General features: G+C 48.8%; 1 protein-coding gene across 3 annotated transcripts in view; it reads left to right on the forward strand.

Moving 5' to 3' along the window:
- The window catches only part of tma16 (translation machinery associated 16 homolog), a 42,429-nt gene that overhangs the window by 13,128 nt on the left and 14,286 nt on the right, over positions 1 to 15,015 (forward strand). For all 3 annotated transcript variants that reach the window (XM_038791906.1, XM_038791908.1, XM_038791907.1), the window contains exons 3-4: positions 234 to 271; positions 1,969 to 2,053. In XM_038791906.1, coding sequence (XP_038647834.1) covers positions 234 to 271; positions 1,969 to 2,053 — 123 coding nt within the window. The remainder of the gene's footprint in view (positions 1 to 233; positions 272 to 1,968; positions 2,054 to 15,015) is intronic.

Consider the following 15,015-nt stretch of genomic DNA (forward strand, 5'->3'; position numbering starts at 1 on the left):
TTTGACCGTAGCACTGTGCTCCAATGACCACTTCCAAACTTTTTTGGCATCATACATTTGAAATTGGAGGTAGCGCAGCATTAGCATTTTTACTATGCCCATGCTCACTGGTTAACTTGGCCTCAGGGGATTTTGCAAAAGACTTGTAATGCTTCAGTTATGTTGTTACAAAATGTCTTCGGAATTAACTGTCATTTTTCAATATAATATCTTGTTTTTGTTCATCGAACCAGGATAAGGAGTGAAAAGGCTATCCGTCTAAACACATTTGGTGAGTTATAAAATTGTCGCCTTTACTTGGGATTGAAAGTGGGAGATTATTGTAGTATCTGAAGTTGAGGACTTCACCTTTATTGTTGCAGTAAATGTTTTGGTTAAGTCTAGAGAAATGTGTGTTATGTAATGGAAAGTATTCTCGTGTTGGCAGAAACCAGATTTTTGTAGCACAGTACTTAGACCTGTACATTTTTATTTGCTGTGTGAATCTTTAGATACTCCACATTTCGTGCACACATTTTCAAATTCTGAAGCATGAGTTTTGCTCTTGCTGTTGTACCCTGCAGGGCTGTATTTGTGACCCAGTATCTGATTCTTCTCAAAATGAGCACATTAGCTTATCTTGCACAGTTGCCCACGTGTTTTTCGTAACTGATTTACCCATTTTTCCAAGGTACAGTGCTAAATTAAATTTTTCAGAAAGAGGTTGGGTAATTACCCAGTTAGGAATATGAGTGTGGTAGTAAGGCTATATTTATGCAGACAGCTAATTAAACAGCTTATGAAGAATTGAGATGCATATTAGATACATATTATTGAGATCATAGAGTTATTATCCACAGCAAGTTCACATCTTCTGGCAAGGTTTCTCATAAAGCACTTGGATCTCTGTATTTTGTGGGTGAGTAAAAATGTTGACACTGCCGAGACAGGCTCCTCTTTTCCCTAACTCCCTCCCTTGTAAACATTTTAATATGTTGAGAAGAGAGCCATCATCATGATGCAAATTATTCATTGTCCAATGGCATGAATGCTTTTTCACAAGCCACACAGCCATTTCCCTTTTCAATTCTTTGCCTTCTCAATCGGTACACTGGAATTATAGATGTTTCCTTTTTTTAAAAAATAATTTTTATTGGAATTTTTTACTGAAAATATAAAAATATAACAACAAGTAATAATATGCAACTAACTGCCCCATAACACCCACAAATCCCCCCAAACCGTAACATCACATGTATCACACTCCCCCCACCCCCCCACCCAACAAGAAAACGTAACCATAAATTAAAATTAAATAAATCAAATTTAAATAAAATAAACAAACATAGTCATCGTTTGAGGTTGAGGGGTGATGGAGGTCTACAAGATTATGAGGGGCATGGATAGAGTGGATGGGCAGGCACTCTTTCCCAGGGTGGAGGGGTCAGTCACCAGGGGGCATAGGTTTAAGGTCCGTGGGGCAAAGTTCAGAGGAGATGTGGGAGGCAGGTTTTGTACGTAGAGGTTGGTGAGTGCCTGGAACGTGTTGCTAGGGGAGCTTTTGTGATCATCGTTCGACTTTTAATTCCAGATTTTTATTGAATTCAATTTCATCATCTGCCATGGTGAGATTTGAATCTGGGTCCTCAGAGCATTACCCTGGGTCTTCTGGATTATTTGCCCAGTGATAAAACCACCATGCCACTACCTACCCTGTGAATAGGTTCTTGCACAGTTCAAGAGCTGCCCATACTGCCTCACTTTCAAAATGCATAATATTTAATTTTTTACCACTGTTAACTATTAGTACTTGTTCCTGCTAATACATTCCTGGGTGATGGGGTGGGTTGGGGGATGGAGGGGTGAAATGTGAGCACATTCTTTCTTTAAAGAAAGTGGATGGAGATGGGGAACTACATTCAAATTAGTGGACAAAAGTTTTTAAATTATTTTGACCTTTCATAACAGAAAAAATATTTTTTGGTACAGGTGAAAAACTGCTGTGGTTTCAAAGCCATCTCGAGCCCAACAAGACTGAATACAGTAAACAGGAAGCCTGTGAGATAATAGAAAGGTAAGAGGGAATTTTGGGGAAGTTTCATAATGTTATTTCCTCTGCTGGAAAAATAGATGGAACTGGATGCTGCAGGGCATTAGCACACTGCACACTGTTCCAGGAGCTTTAATTTGCCAAAGCAAAGCCACAAAGCAAAAGCAGTATAGCAATGATTTTTTTTTTTAAAATAATTTTTATTGAAATTTTTACAAAGTATAAACATCTTAACTTGATTAACAAACAACCGCGGTAACACCCCAAGAACAATACCCCCCCCCCCCCCCCCCCCCAACTTCAAGAGCAACTTCAAACAAAAGGAACAAGAAAAAAAACAAAAGAGCACCCAAACAACAAAAGGGAAAGAGATAGCACCCGCCACATTCCACAGACCCATGTACACAGTTCTTCCTCCCCCCCAATCCAGACCCCCCCCCCCCCCCCCCCCCCCCGGGTTGCTGCTGTTGTCGGCCTATTTCTCTACCGTTAGGTAGGAAGAGAGATGGGGATTTGAGACAGAAATTAAGGGAGCTAGGGTGGAAGCTGAGAGCTAGAACAAACAGAGTTGTTATCTATGGGTTGTTACCCGTGCCACGTGCTAGCGAAGTGAGAAATAAGGAGAGAGAGGAGTTGAACACGTGGCTACAGGGATGGTGCAGGAGGGAGGGTTTTGGTTTCCTGGATAATTGGGGCTCATTCTGGGGTAGGTGGGACCTCTACAAACAGGATGGTCTTCACCTGAACCAGAGGGGTACCAATATCCTGGGGGGGAGATTTGCTAGTTCTCTTCGGGGGGGTTTAAACTAATTCAGCAGGGGGATGGGAACCTAAATTGTCGTCCCAGTGTACAGGATGTTGAGAGTAGTGAGGTCAGGGATAGGGTTAAAAGTTCGAAAGAGGGCACCGGCAAGCAAGACGCTGGTTTGAAGTGTGTCTACTTCAACGCCAGGAGCATCCGGAATAAGGTGGGTGAGCTTGCAGCATGGGTTGGTACCTGGGATCTCGATGTTGTGGCGATTTCGGAGACATGGGTAGAGCAGGGACAGGAATGGTTGTTGCAGGTTCCAGGATTTAGATGTTTCTGTAAGAACAGAGAAGATGGTAAAAGAGGGGGGGGGTGTGGCATTGTTAATCAAGGAAAGTATTACGGCGGTAGAAAGGACGTTTGAGGACTCGTCTACTGAGGTAGTATGGGCTGAGGTTAGGAACAGGAGAGGAGAGGTCACCCTGTTGGGAGTTGTCTATAGACCTCCGAATAGTTCCAGAGATGTAGAGGAAAGGATTGCAAAGATGATTCTCGACAGGAGCGAGAGTAACAGGGTAGTTGTTATGGGGGACTTTAGCTTTCCAAATATTGACTGGAAATACTATAGTTTGAGTACTATAGATGGGTCAGTTTTTGTACAGTGTGTGCAGGAGGGTTTTCTGACACAGTATGTAGACAGGCCAACAAGGGGCGAGGCCACATTGGATTTGGTACTGGGTAATGAACCCGGCCAGGTGTTAGATTTAGATGTAGGTGAGCACTTTGGTGATAGTGATCACAACTCGTTTATGTTTACTTTAGCAATAGGCAGGGATAGGTATATACCGCAAGGCAAGAATTATAGCTGGGGGAAAGGCAATTATGATGCTATTCGGCAAGATTTAGGATGTATAGGATGGGGAAGGAAACTGCAGGGGATGGGTACAATCGAAATGTGGAGCTTTTTCAAGGAACAGCTACTGCGTGTCCTTGATAAGTATGTACCTGTCAGGCAGGGAGGAAGTTGTCGAGCAAGGGAACCATGGTTTACTAAGGAAGTTGAAGCACTTGTCAAGAGGAAGAAGAAGGCTTATGTTAGGATGAGACATGAAGACTCAGTTAGGGCACTTGAGAGTTACAAGTTAGCCAGGAAGGACCTAAAGGGAGAGTTAAGAAGAGCGAGGAGAGGACACGAAAAGTCATTGGCGGATAGGATCAAGGAAAACCCTAAGGCTTTCTACAGGTATATCAGGAACAAAAGAATGACTAGAGTAAGATTAGGGCCAATCAAGGATAGTAGTGGAATGTTGTGTGTGGAATCAGAGGAGATAGGGGAAGTGTTAAATGGATATTTTTCATCAGTGTTTACACTGGAGAAAGACAATGCTGTCGAGGAGAACACTCAGGTTCAGTCGACCAGGCTAGATGGAATTGAGGTTCAAAAGGAGGAGGTGTTAGCAATTTTGGAAAGTGTAAAAATAGATAAGTCCCCTGGGCCAGATGGGATTTATCCTAGGATTCTCTGGGAAGCCAGGGAGGAGATTGCAGAGCCTTTGTCCTTGATCTTTATGTCGTCTTTGTCGACAGGAATAGTGCCGGATGACTGGAGGATAGCAAATGTTGTCCCCTTGTTCAAGAAGGGGAGTAGGGACAACCCTGGTAATTATAGACCTATGAGCCTTACTTAGGTTGTGGGTAAAATGTTGGAAAAGGTTATAAGAGATAGGGTTTATAATCATCTTGAAAAGAACAAGTTGATTAGCGATAGTCAACACGGTTTTGTGAAGGGTAGGTCATGCCTCACAAACCTTATTGAGTTTTTTGAGAAGGTGACCAAACAGGTGGATCAGGGTAAAGCGGTTGATGTGGTGTATATGGATTTCAGTAAGGCGTTTGATAAGGTTCCCCACGGTAGGCTATTGCAGAAAATAAGGAAGTATGGGATTGAAGGTGATTTAGCGGTTTGGATCAGTAATTGGCTAGCTGAAAGAAGACAGAGGGTGGTGGTTGATGGCAAATGTTCATCCTGGAGTTCAGTTACTAGTGGTGTACCGCAAGGATCTGTTTTGGGGCCACTGCTGTTTGTCATTTTTATAAATGACCTGGAAGAGGGTGTAGAAGGATAGGTTAGTAAATTTGCAGATGACACGAAGGTTGGTGGAGTTTTGGATAGTGCTGAAGGATGTTATATGATACAGAGGGACATAGATAAGCTGCAGAACTGGGCTGAGAGGTGGCAGATGGAGTTTAATGCGGAAAAGTGTGAGGTGGTTCACTTTGGAAGGAGTAACAGGAATGCAGAGTACAGGGCTAATGGCAAGATTCTTGGTAGTGTAGATGAACAGAGAGATCTCGACATCCAGGTACATAAATCCCTGAAAGTTGCCACCCAGGTTAATAGGGCTGTTAAGAAGGCATATGGTGTGCTAGCCTTTATCAGCAGGGGGATTGAGTTTCGGAGCCACAAGGTCATGCTGCAGCTGTACATAACTCTGGTGCGGCCGCACCTGGAGTACTGCGTGCAGTTCTGGTCACCACATTATAGGAGGGATGTGGAAGCTTTGGAAAGGGTTCAGAGGGGATTTACTAGGATGTTGCCTGGTATGGAGGGACGGTCTTATGAGGAAAGGCTCAGGGACTTGAGGTTGTTTTCGTTAGAGAGGAGAAGACTGAGAGGTGACTTAATAGAGACATATAAGATAGTCAGAGGGTTAGATAGGGTGGACAGTGAGAGTCTTTTTCCTCGGATGGTGATGACCAACACGAGGGGACATAGCTTTAAATTGAGGGGTGGTAGATATAGGACAGATGTCAGAGGCAGTTTCTTTACTCAGAGAGTAGTAGGGGTGTGGAACGCCCTGCCTGCAACAGTAGTAGACTCGCCAACTTTAAGGGCATTTAAGTGGTCACTGGATAGACATATGGATGAAAATGGAATAGTGTAGGTCAGATAGGCTTCAGATGGTTTCACAGGTCGGCGCAACATCGAGGGCCGAAGGGCCCGTACTGCGCTGTAGTGTTCTATGTTCTATGTTCTGCCAGGAAGTCCAGGAAAGGCTGCCACTGCCTGAAAAACCCTTGTACTGATCCCCTCAGGGCAAATTTCACCCTCTCCAATTTAATGAAGCCCGCCATATCATTGATTCAGGACTCCATGCTTGGGGGCCTCGCATCCTTCCACTGGAGCAAGATCCTCCGCCGGGCTACTAGGGACGCAAAGGCCAGAACACCGGCCTCTATCACCTCCTGCACTCCCGGCTCCACTGCCACCCCAAAAATTGCGAGTCCCCAGCCTGGCTCGACCCTGGATCCCACCACCTTCGACACCGTCCTTGCTACGCCCTTCCAAAACTCCCCCAACGCTGGGCACGCCCAAAACATATCGGCGTGGTTCGCTGTGCGACCCGAGCACCTAGCACACCTGTCCTCGCCCCCGAAAAACCTACTCATCCTCGTCCCAGTCATGTGGGCCCTATGCAGCACCTTGAACTGTGTAAGGCTAAGCCTCGCACAGGAAGAATTCACTCTCTCCAGGGCATCCGCCCACGTCCCATCCTCAGTCTCCTCACCCAGCTCCTCTTCCCATTTACCCTTCAGTTCCTCCACCGAGGCCTCGTCTACCTCCTGCATTACCCGGTATATGTCCGAAATCCTCCCTCCTCCAACCCACACCCCCGAGAGCACCCTGTCCCGTACCCCACGTGGGGGCAACAAGGGGAACCCCTCCATCTGCTGCCTGGCAAACGCCCTAACCTGCATGTACCGAAACATGTTCCCCGGGGAGAGCCCAAACTTCCCCTCTAACTCCCCCAAGCTCGCGAACCTCCCCTCCACAAACAGGTCCCTCGACTTCCTAACCGCTGCCCTGTGCCAGCCCAGAAATCTGCCATAAATGCTCCCTGGAACAAACCGATGGTTCCCCCGTATCGGGGCCTCCATCGAGCCCCCCATTTCTCCCCTGTGCCGTCTCCATTGCCCCCAAATTTTCAGGGTAGCCGCCACCACCTGGCTCGTGGTATACCTCGTTGGAGGGAGCGGCAACGGCGCCGTTACTAGCGCCTCCAAGCTCGTGCCCACACAGGACGCCGCCTCCATCCTCTTCCATGCTGCCCCCTCCTCGTCCATTACCCACTTACGCACTATCGCTGCGTTGGCAGCCCAATTGTACCCACAGAGGTTGGGCAACGCCAGCCTCGTTCCAGGAACAGTCTTCGAACCCTCGGAGTCCCATGCGCCCACACAAATCCCGTGATACTCCTGTTGAACCTCCTAAAAAAGGCCTTCGGGATAAGGATGGGAAGGCACTGGAACAGGAACAAAAACTTGGGGAGCACCGTCATCTTAACGGACTGCACCCTCCCCGCCAGTGACAGCGGTAACATATCCCACCTCTTAAACTCCTCCTCCATCTGCTCCATCAACCTTGTGAGGTTGAGCTTGTGCAGGGCCCCCCAACTCCCCGCCACCTGGACCCCTAGGTACCTGAAGCTCTTCCCTGCCTGCTTCAATGGGAGCCTACCAATCCCCTCCTCTTGATCCCCCGGATGCACCACAAACACCTCACTCTTGCCCAGGTTCAACTTGTACCCCGAGAAACCCCCGAATTCACTAAGAATCCTCATCACCTCCGGCATCCCCCCCCCCACCGGGTCCGCCACATACAGCAACAGGTCGTCCGCGTACAGCGACACTCGATGCTCCTCCCCACCCCGCACCAGGCCCCTCCAGTTCCCTGACTCCCTCAGTGCCATGGCCAGGGGCTCAATTGCCAACGCGAAGAGCAAGGGGGACAGGGGGCATCCCTGTCTCGTCCCTGGTACAGCCGAAAGTACTCCGACCTCCTCCTATTTGTGGCTACACTCGCCATCGGGGCCTCGTAGAGCAGCCTCACCCACCGGATAAACCCCTCCCCAAACCCAAACCTCTCCAACACCTCCCACAAGTACTCCCACTCAACCCTATCGAAGGCCTTCTCCGCATCTAATGCCACCACTATCTCCGCCTCCCCTTCCACAGCCGGCATCATAATAATGTTGAGGAGCCTTCGTATGTTTGTATTCAGCTGCCTTCCCTTCACAAACCCCGTCTGATCCTCATGAATGACCCCGGGCACGCAATCCTCTATTCTAGTGGCCAGGATCTTTGCCAGCAGCTTAGCGTCGGCGTTCAGCAGCGAAATCGGCCTATATGATCCGCACTGCAGAGGGTCCTTGTCCCGCTTCAGGATCAAGGAAATCTGCGCCCGTGACATAGTTGGGGGCAAAGCCCCCCCCCCCCCCCCCCCCCCCCCCCCCCCCCCTCCCTTGCCTCGTTAAAGGTCCGGACCAACAGGGGGCCCAACAGGTCCAAATACCTTTTATAAAATTCCGCCGGAAACCCGTCCGGCCCCGGCGCCTTCCCCAACTGCATGCTCCCTATCCCCTTGACCACCTCGTCCAGCTCGACCGGCGCCCCTAGTCCCTCCACCTGTTCCTCCTCCACCCTCGGGAATCGCAGCTTGTCCAAGAAGCGCCCCATTCCACCCCCCTCCACCGGGGGTTCAGACCGGTACAGTTCCCCATAGAAGTCCCGGAAGACCCCATTAACATCTACCCCCCTCCGCACCACCTTCCCAGCTCTATCCATCACTCCCTCAATCTCCCTGGCTCCCTGCTTTCGGAGCTGGTGTGCCAGCATCCTGCTCGCCTTCTCCCCGTATTCACACACCGCTCCCTGTGCTTTCCTCCACTGAGCTTCCACCTTTCTGGTAGTCAATAGGTCACATCTGGCCTGAGTATAGCAATGATTGACAAAGCTTACTCCAGTCCATTGATCTTTCATGATGACTTGCATTTTAAATTTGCAATATTAAATTAATGGATTGCTTACTTGAAGCAATAAGGGAAAATATTGAGTGCCAAAAGACATATAGGCCCAGAACCTCCATGGATTGGCAATCACTGTTGGAATGCCATTTTGATTCTTTTTTACTTACTGACGTTGGGAGCTGCACATTTGTTGCCTGATCGCCCAGCACAAGCCAGGCGAGAAATGCTGAGCATAGCAGTTAGAGGCCTTCCAGTGCAGGGGTGCAGCATCAGAAAAAGTGAAGCAACACCATCGTTTTAGAGCATTAGCTGGGGTGGGGACGTGGTGGTGATGGTCGTTGGGGGGGGGGGGGGGGGGTAGTCAGGCGAGAATGCAATGGTCAGAGGATGGATGTTCGGTGGGTGGGGATTCAGGAGAGCTGTTGGTGTGTTGGGGGTTTGCCTTTGGTGAGGCTCGTGAGGGGCTAGGGGACAAAAGCTAGGAACGGGGACGGGGTTGGGAGGATGGACGAGGCTGTAGTCATGGGATGAGGGAGGAGATGAAAGGTGGTCAATATGTCCAGTGGGTGGTGTTTTGGCACCATAGGTGTCAAGGAGTTGGAATTGGTTTTAATCCTTCTCACTTTTCCTGGATAAGTATTCTGCTAAGAGAGTCGGAACTGTAAGAGAGTCAGAACCATCAGAACTCTCAAATTTAAATTGGAGTTTTGGATGATTGCCGGTGTTGTGTAATTGCCGATTGGAAGTTTAGACTTTCTGGCCAATTCCTGTGCCGTTCTTGCCTGGGATCTCCGAGATATCCATAGAATCCCTATAGTGCAGAAGGAGGTCATTAGATCTATTGAGTCTGCACTAACCCTTCGAAAGAGGACCCCACATCCCACCCTATCCCCATAACCCTATAGCCCCACTTAACCTTTTGGGCACGAAAGAACAAAGAAAATGACAGCACAGGAACAGGCCCTTCGGCCCTCCCAGCCTGCACCGATCCAGATCCTTTATCTAAACCTGTCGCCTATTTTCCAAGGATCTACCTCCCTCTGTTCCCCGCCCGTTCATATATCTGTCTAGATGCATCTTAAATGATGCTATCGTGCCCGCCTCTACCACCTCCGCTGGCAAAGCGTTCCAGGCACCCACCACCCTCTGCGTAAAAAACGTTCCACGCACATCTCCCTTAAACTTTCCCCCTCTCACCTTGAAATCGTGACTCCTTGTAATTGACACCCCCACTCTTGGAAAAAGCTTGTTGCTATCCACCCTGTCCATACCTCTCATAATTTTGTAGACCTCAATCAGGTCCCCCCCCAACCTCCGTCTTTCCAACGAAAACAATCCTAATCTACTTAACCTTTCTTCATAGCTAGCACCCTCCATACCAGGCAACATCCTAGTGAACCTCCTCTGCACCCTCCCTAAAGCATCCATATCCTTTTGGTAATGTGGCGACCAGAACTGCATGCAGTATTCCAAATGTGGCCTAACCAAAGTCCTATACAACTGAAATGAAATGAAAATCGCTTATTGTCACAAGTAGGCTTCAAATGAAGTTACTGTGAAAAGCCCCTAGTCGCCACATTCCGGCGCCTGTTCGGGGAGGCTGGTACAGGAATTGAACCATGCTGCTGGCCTGCCTTGGTCTGCTTGCAAAGCCAGCGAATTAGCCCTCTGCAACTGTAACATGACCTGCCAACTCTTGTACTCAATACCCCGTCTGATGAAGGCAAGCATGCTGTATGCCTTCTTGATCACTCTATCGACCTGCAATGCCACCTTCAGGGTACAATGGACCAGAACTCCCAACTTCTCTCTGTACATCAATGTTCCCCAGGACTCTTCCATTGACTGTATAGTCCGCTCTTGAATTAGATCTTCCAAAATGCATCAACTCGCATTTGCCTGGATTGAATTCCATCTGCCATTTCTCTGCCCAAATCTCCAATTTATCTATATTTTGTTGTATTCTCTGACAGTCCTCCTCGCTATCTGCGACTCCACCAATCTTAGTATCATCTGCAAACTTGCTAATCAGACCACCTATACCTTCGTCCAGATCATTTATGTACATCACAAGCAACTGTGGTCCGAGCACGGATCCCTGTGGAACACCACTAGTCACCTTTCTCCATTTTGAGACACTCCCTTCCACCACTACTCTCTGTCTCCTGTTGCCCAGCCAGTTCTTTATCCATCTAGCTAGTACACCCTGAACCCCATACAACTTCACTTTTTCCATCAACCTGCCATGGGAAACTTTATCAAACGCCTTACTGAAGTCCATATATATGACATCTACAGCCCTTCCCTCATCAATTAACTTTGTCACTTCCTCAAAGAATTCTATTAGGTTTGTAAGACACAACCTTCCCTGCACAAAACCATGCTGCCCATCACTAATAAGTCTATTTTCTTCCAAATGTGAATAGATCCTATCCCTCAGTATCTTCTCCAACAGTTTGCCTACCTCTGACGTCAAGCTCACAGGTCTATAATTCCCTGGATTATCCCTGCTACCCTTCTTAAACAAAGGGACAACATCAGCAATTCTCCAGTCCCCCGGGACCTCACCCCTGCTCAAGGAAGCTGCAAAGATATCTGTTAAGGCCCCAGCTATTTTGTCCTTCGCTTCCCTCAGTAACCTGGGATAGATCCCATCCGGACCTGGGGACTTGTCCACCTTAATGCCTTTTAGAATACCCAAAACTTCCCCCTTCCTTATGCCGACTTGACCTAGAGTATTCAAACATCCATCCCTCGCCTCAACATCCGTCATGTCCCTCTCCTTGGTGAATACCGATGCAAAGAACTCATTAAGAATCTCATCCATTTCCTCTGACTACACGCATAAATTCCCTTTTTTGTCTTTGAGTGGGCCAATCCTTTCTCTAGTTACCCTCTTGCTCCTTATATACGAATAAAAGGCGTTGGGATTTTCTTTAACCCTGTTCGCCAAAAATATTTAATGACCCCTTCTAGCCCTCTTTATTGCGCGTTTGAGATTTGTCCTACTTTCCCGATATTCCTCCAAAGCTTCATCAGTTTTAAGTCGCCTAGACCTTATGTATGCTTCCTTTTTCATCTTAGCTAGTCTCACAATTCCACCCGTCATCCATGGTTCCCTAATCTTGCCATTTCTATCCCTCATTTTCACAGGGACATGTGTGTCCTGCACTCTAATCAACCTTTCCTTAAAAGACTCCCACACTTCATAGAACATAGAACAGTACAGCACAGAACAGGCCCTTCGGCCCTCGATGTTGTGCCGAGCAATGATCACCCTACTCAAACCCACGCATCCACCCCATACCCGTAACCCAACAACCCCCCCTTAACCCTACTTTTAAGGACACTACGGGCAATTTAGCATGGCCAATCTACCTAACCCGCACATCTTTGGACTGTGGGAGGAAACCGGAGCACCCGGAGGAAACCCACGCACACACGGGGAGGACGTGCAGACTCCACACAGACAGTGACCCAGCCGGGAATCGAACCTGGGACCCTGGAGCTGTGAAGCATTTATGCTAACCACCATGCTACCGCGCTGCCAGAAGAGACAGCACTCTCCACTTCAAATGTGGATTTACCCTTAAACAGCTGCTCCCAATCCACATTCCCTCGCTCCTGTCGAATTTTGTTATACTTGGCCTTTCCCCAGTTTAGCACTCTTCCTTTAGGACCACTCTCGTCTTTGTCCATGAGTATTCTAAAACTTACAGAATTGTGATCGCTATTCCCAAAGTAATCACCGACTGAAACTTCAACCACCTGGCCGGGATCATTCCCCAATACCAGGTCTAGTGTGGCCCCTTCCCGAGTTGGACTATTACATAATGCTCTAAAAAACTCTCCTGGATGCTCCTTACAAATTCTGCTCCATCCACGCCTCCAACACCACATGAGTCCCATTCAATGTTGGGGAAGTTAAAATCTCCCATCACGACCACCCTATTGCTCCTACATTTTTCTATAATCTGTCTACATATTTGTACCTCTACTTCACGCTCGCTTTTGGGAGGCCTGCAGTAAAGTCCCAACAATGTTACTGCACCCTTTCTATTTCTTAGCTCTACCCATATTGCCTCAGTGCTTGAATCCTCCATCGTGCCCTCCTTAATCACAGCTGTGATATCATCTCTGACCAGTAATGCAACTCCTCCACCCCTTTTACCTCCCTTTCTATCCCTCCTGAAGCCCTGGGATATTTAGTTGCCAGTCTTGCCCTTCCGTCAACCAAGTCTCAGTAATACCAATAACATCACATTCCCAGGTACTAATCCAAGCCCTAAGTTCATCTGCCTTATCTGCTACACTTCTCGCATTAAAACAAATGCACCTCAGATCACCTGTCCCTTTGCGGTCATCATCTCTTCCCTGTCTACTCTTCTCCTTAGTCATATTGAGTTTATTATCTAGTACCTTACTGGCTTTAGTTGCTGCCTCTTTACTGACCTCTAACTTCCTAATCTAGTTCCCACCCCCCTACCACATTAGTTTAAAACCTCCCCAGTTTGGCCAAACCACCTAAATTGCACATCTTTGGACTGCGGGAGAAAACTAGAGCATCCAGACGAAACCCATGCAGAATGTGAAAACACCACACAGACAGTCGCCCAAGATTGGAATCGAGCCAGGTTACTGGCGCTGAAGGCAATAGTGCTAACCATGTTGCTACCATGCCGCCCACTGCATCGTCCCGGTGCATCTTCTGGGATACCTGTGGGGCATGACCACTGGGGAACCGAAATTTGGGTCATGTTGTATAGTTAGTGGTATTATCATTAGAAAGCTAGATTAAATGTCTATTCTCTTAATGCTTCATGAGCTTTCATACAAAATGGGCGCGATTCTCCCAAAGGGAGACTGAGTGCCGACGGCGGAATGAAACCCGCAGTGTTTCACTCTGGCGTTGTAGGCCGCTCCTCGCCCCCTATCTCTTCTCTCCCCCCCCCGGGGGGGGGGGGGCTAGGAGCGGCGTTGCGAGAAACTCGGCCTCCGGGCCTTGATGCTTGCGTCAAAGCGGCGCGCCGAGAATGACGCGGCCGACGGCGTCTGAGTGACATCATCCGCGCATGCGCAGGTTGGCCGGCTCCAACCCGCGCATGCGCGGTTGCCGTCTTCCCCTCCGCTGCCCAGCAAGACATGGCGGCTTGATCTTGCGCGGCGGCGGAGGGGAAAGAGTGCGTCTCTTAGAGACGCCGGCCTGATGATCGGTGGGCACCGATCGCAGGCCAATCACCTCCTGAGCATGCCCGTGGTGCTCGATCCTCCCTCCGCCCCCCACAGGCCCCACACTTACCTGTCGCGCGATGTTCACGCCGGCAGCAACCAGGTGTAGTTGCCGCCGCCGTGAACCGGTCGGGTTCGTCAGGCCGCTCGGCCCATCCGGGCTGGAGAATTGCCAGTCGCCGTGAAAAACGACGAGCGGCGATTCCACGACACGCCATTTTTGGGGTGGGGGTGGGAGAAACGCGTGGGGTGCCAGGGCGGCGTGTCGTGATTCGCCCGGCCCTCCCGCGATTCTCCCACCCGGCGTGGGGAGCGGAGAATCGCGCCCAATGTTTTAATGAAGGAATTTTAGACTCTAGAATGTGAAAGCTAAATTCCACAAAATATAGAACATAGATAGAACAGTACAGCACAGTACAGGCCCTTCAGCCCATGATGTTGTGCCAATCATTTATCCTAATCGAAGATGAAATCTAACCTACACCCCTTCAATTTACTACTGTCCATGTGCCTGTCCAAGAGTCGTTTAAATGTCCTCAATGACTCTGACTCCACCACCTCTGCTGGCAGTGCATTCCACACACCCACCACTCTCTGTGTAAAGAACCGACCTCTGACATCTCCCCGATACCTTCCTTCAATCACCTTAAAATGATGTCCCCTCATGACAGCCATCTCCACCCTGGGGAAAAGTCTCTGGATATCCACTCTACCCATGCCTCTCATCACCTTGTACACCTCTATCAAGACACCTCTCTGCCTTCTTCGCTCCAGTGAGAAAAGCCCAAGCTCCCTCAACCTTTCTTAAGACATGCCCTCCAGTCCAGGCAGCATCCTGGTAAATCTCCTCTGTACTCTTTCCAAAGCGTCCACATCAGGGGGATGGGAACCTAAATTGTAGTCCCAGTGTACAGGATGTTGAGAGTAGTGAGGTCAGGGATAGGGTTAAAAGTTCGAAACATGGCAAGCAAGACGCTGGTTTGAAGTGTGTCTACTTCAAAGCCAGGAGCATCCAGAATAAGGTGGGTGAGCTTGCAGCACGGGTTGGTACCTGGGATCTCGATGTTGTGGCGATTTCGGAGACATGGGTAGAGCAGGGACAGGAATGGTTCTTGCAGGTTCCAGGATTTAGATGTTTCTGTAAGAACAGAGAAGATGGTAAAAGAGGGGGGGGGGGGGGGTGTGGCATTGTTAATCAAGGA

This window comes from Scyliorhinus canicula, chromosome 3 (assembly GCF_902713615.1).
Source record: "Scyliorhinus canicula chromosome 3, sScyCan1.1, whole genome shotgun sequence".
NCBI lineage: Eukaryota > Metazoa > Chordata > Chondrichthyes > Carcharhiniformes > Scyliorhinidae > Scyliorhinus > Scyliorhinus canicula.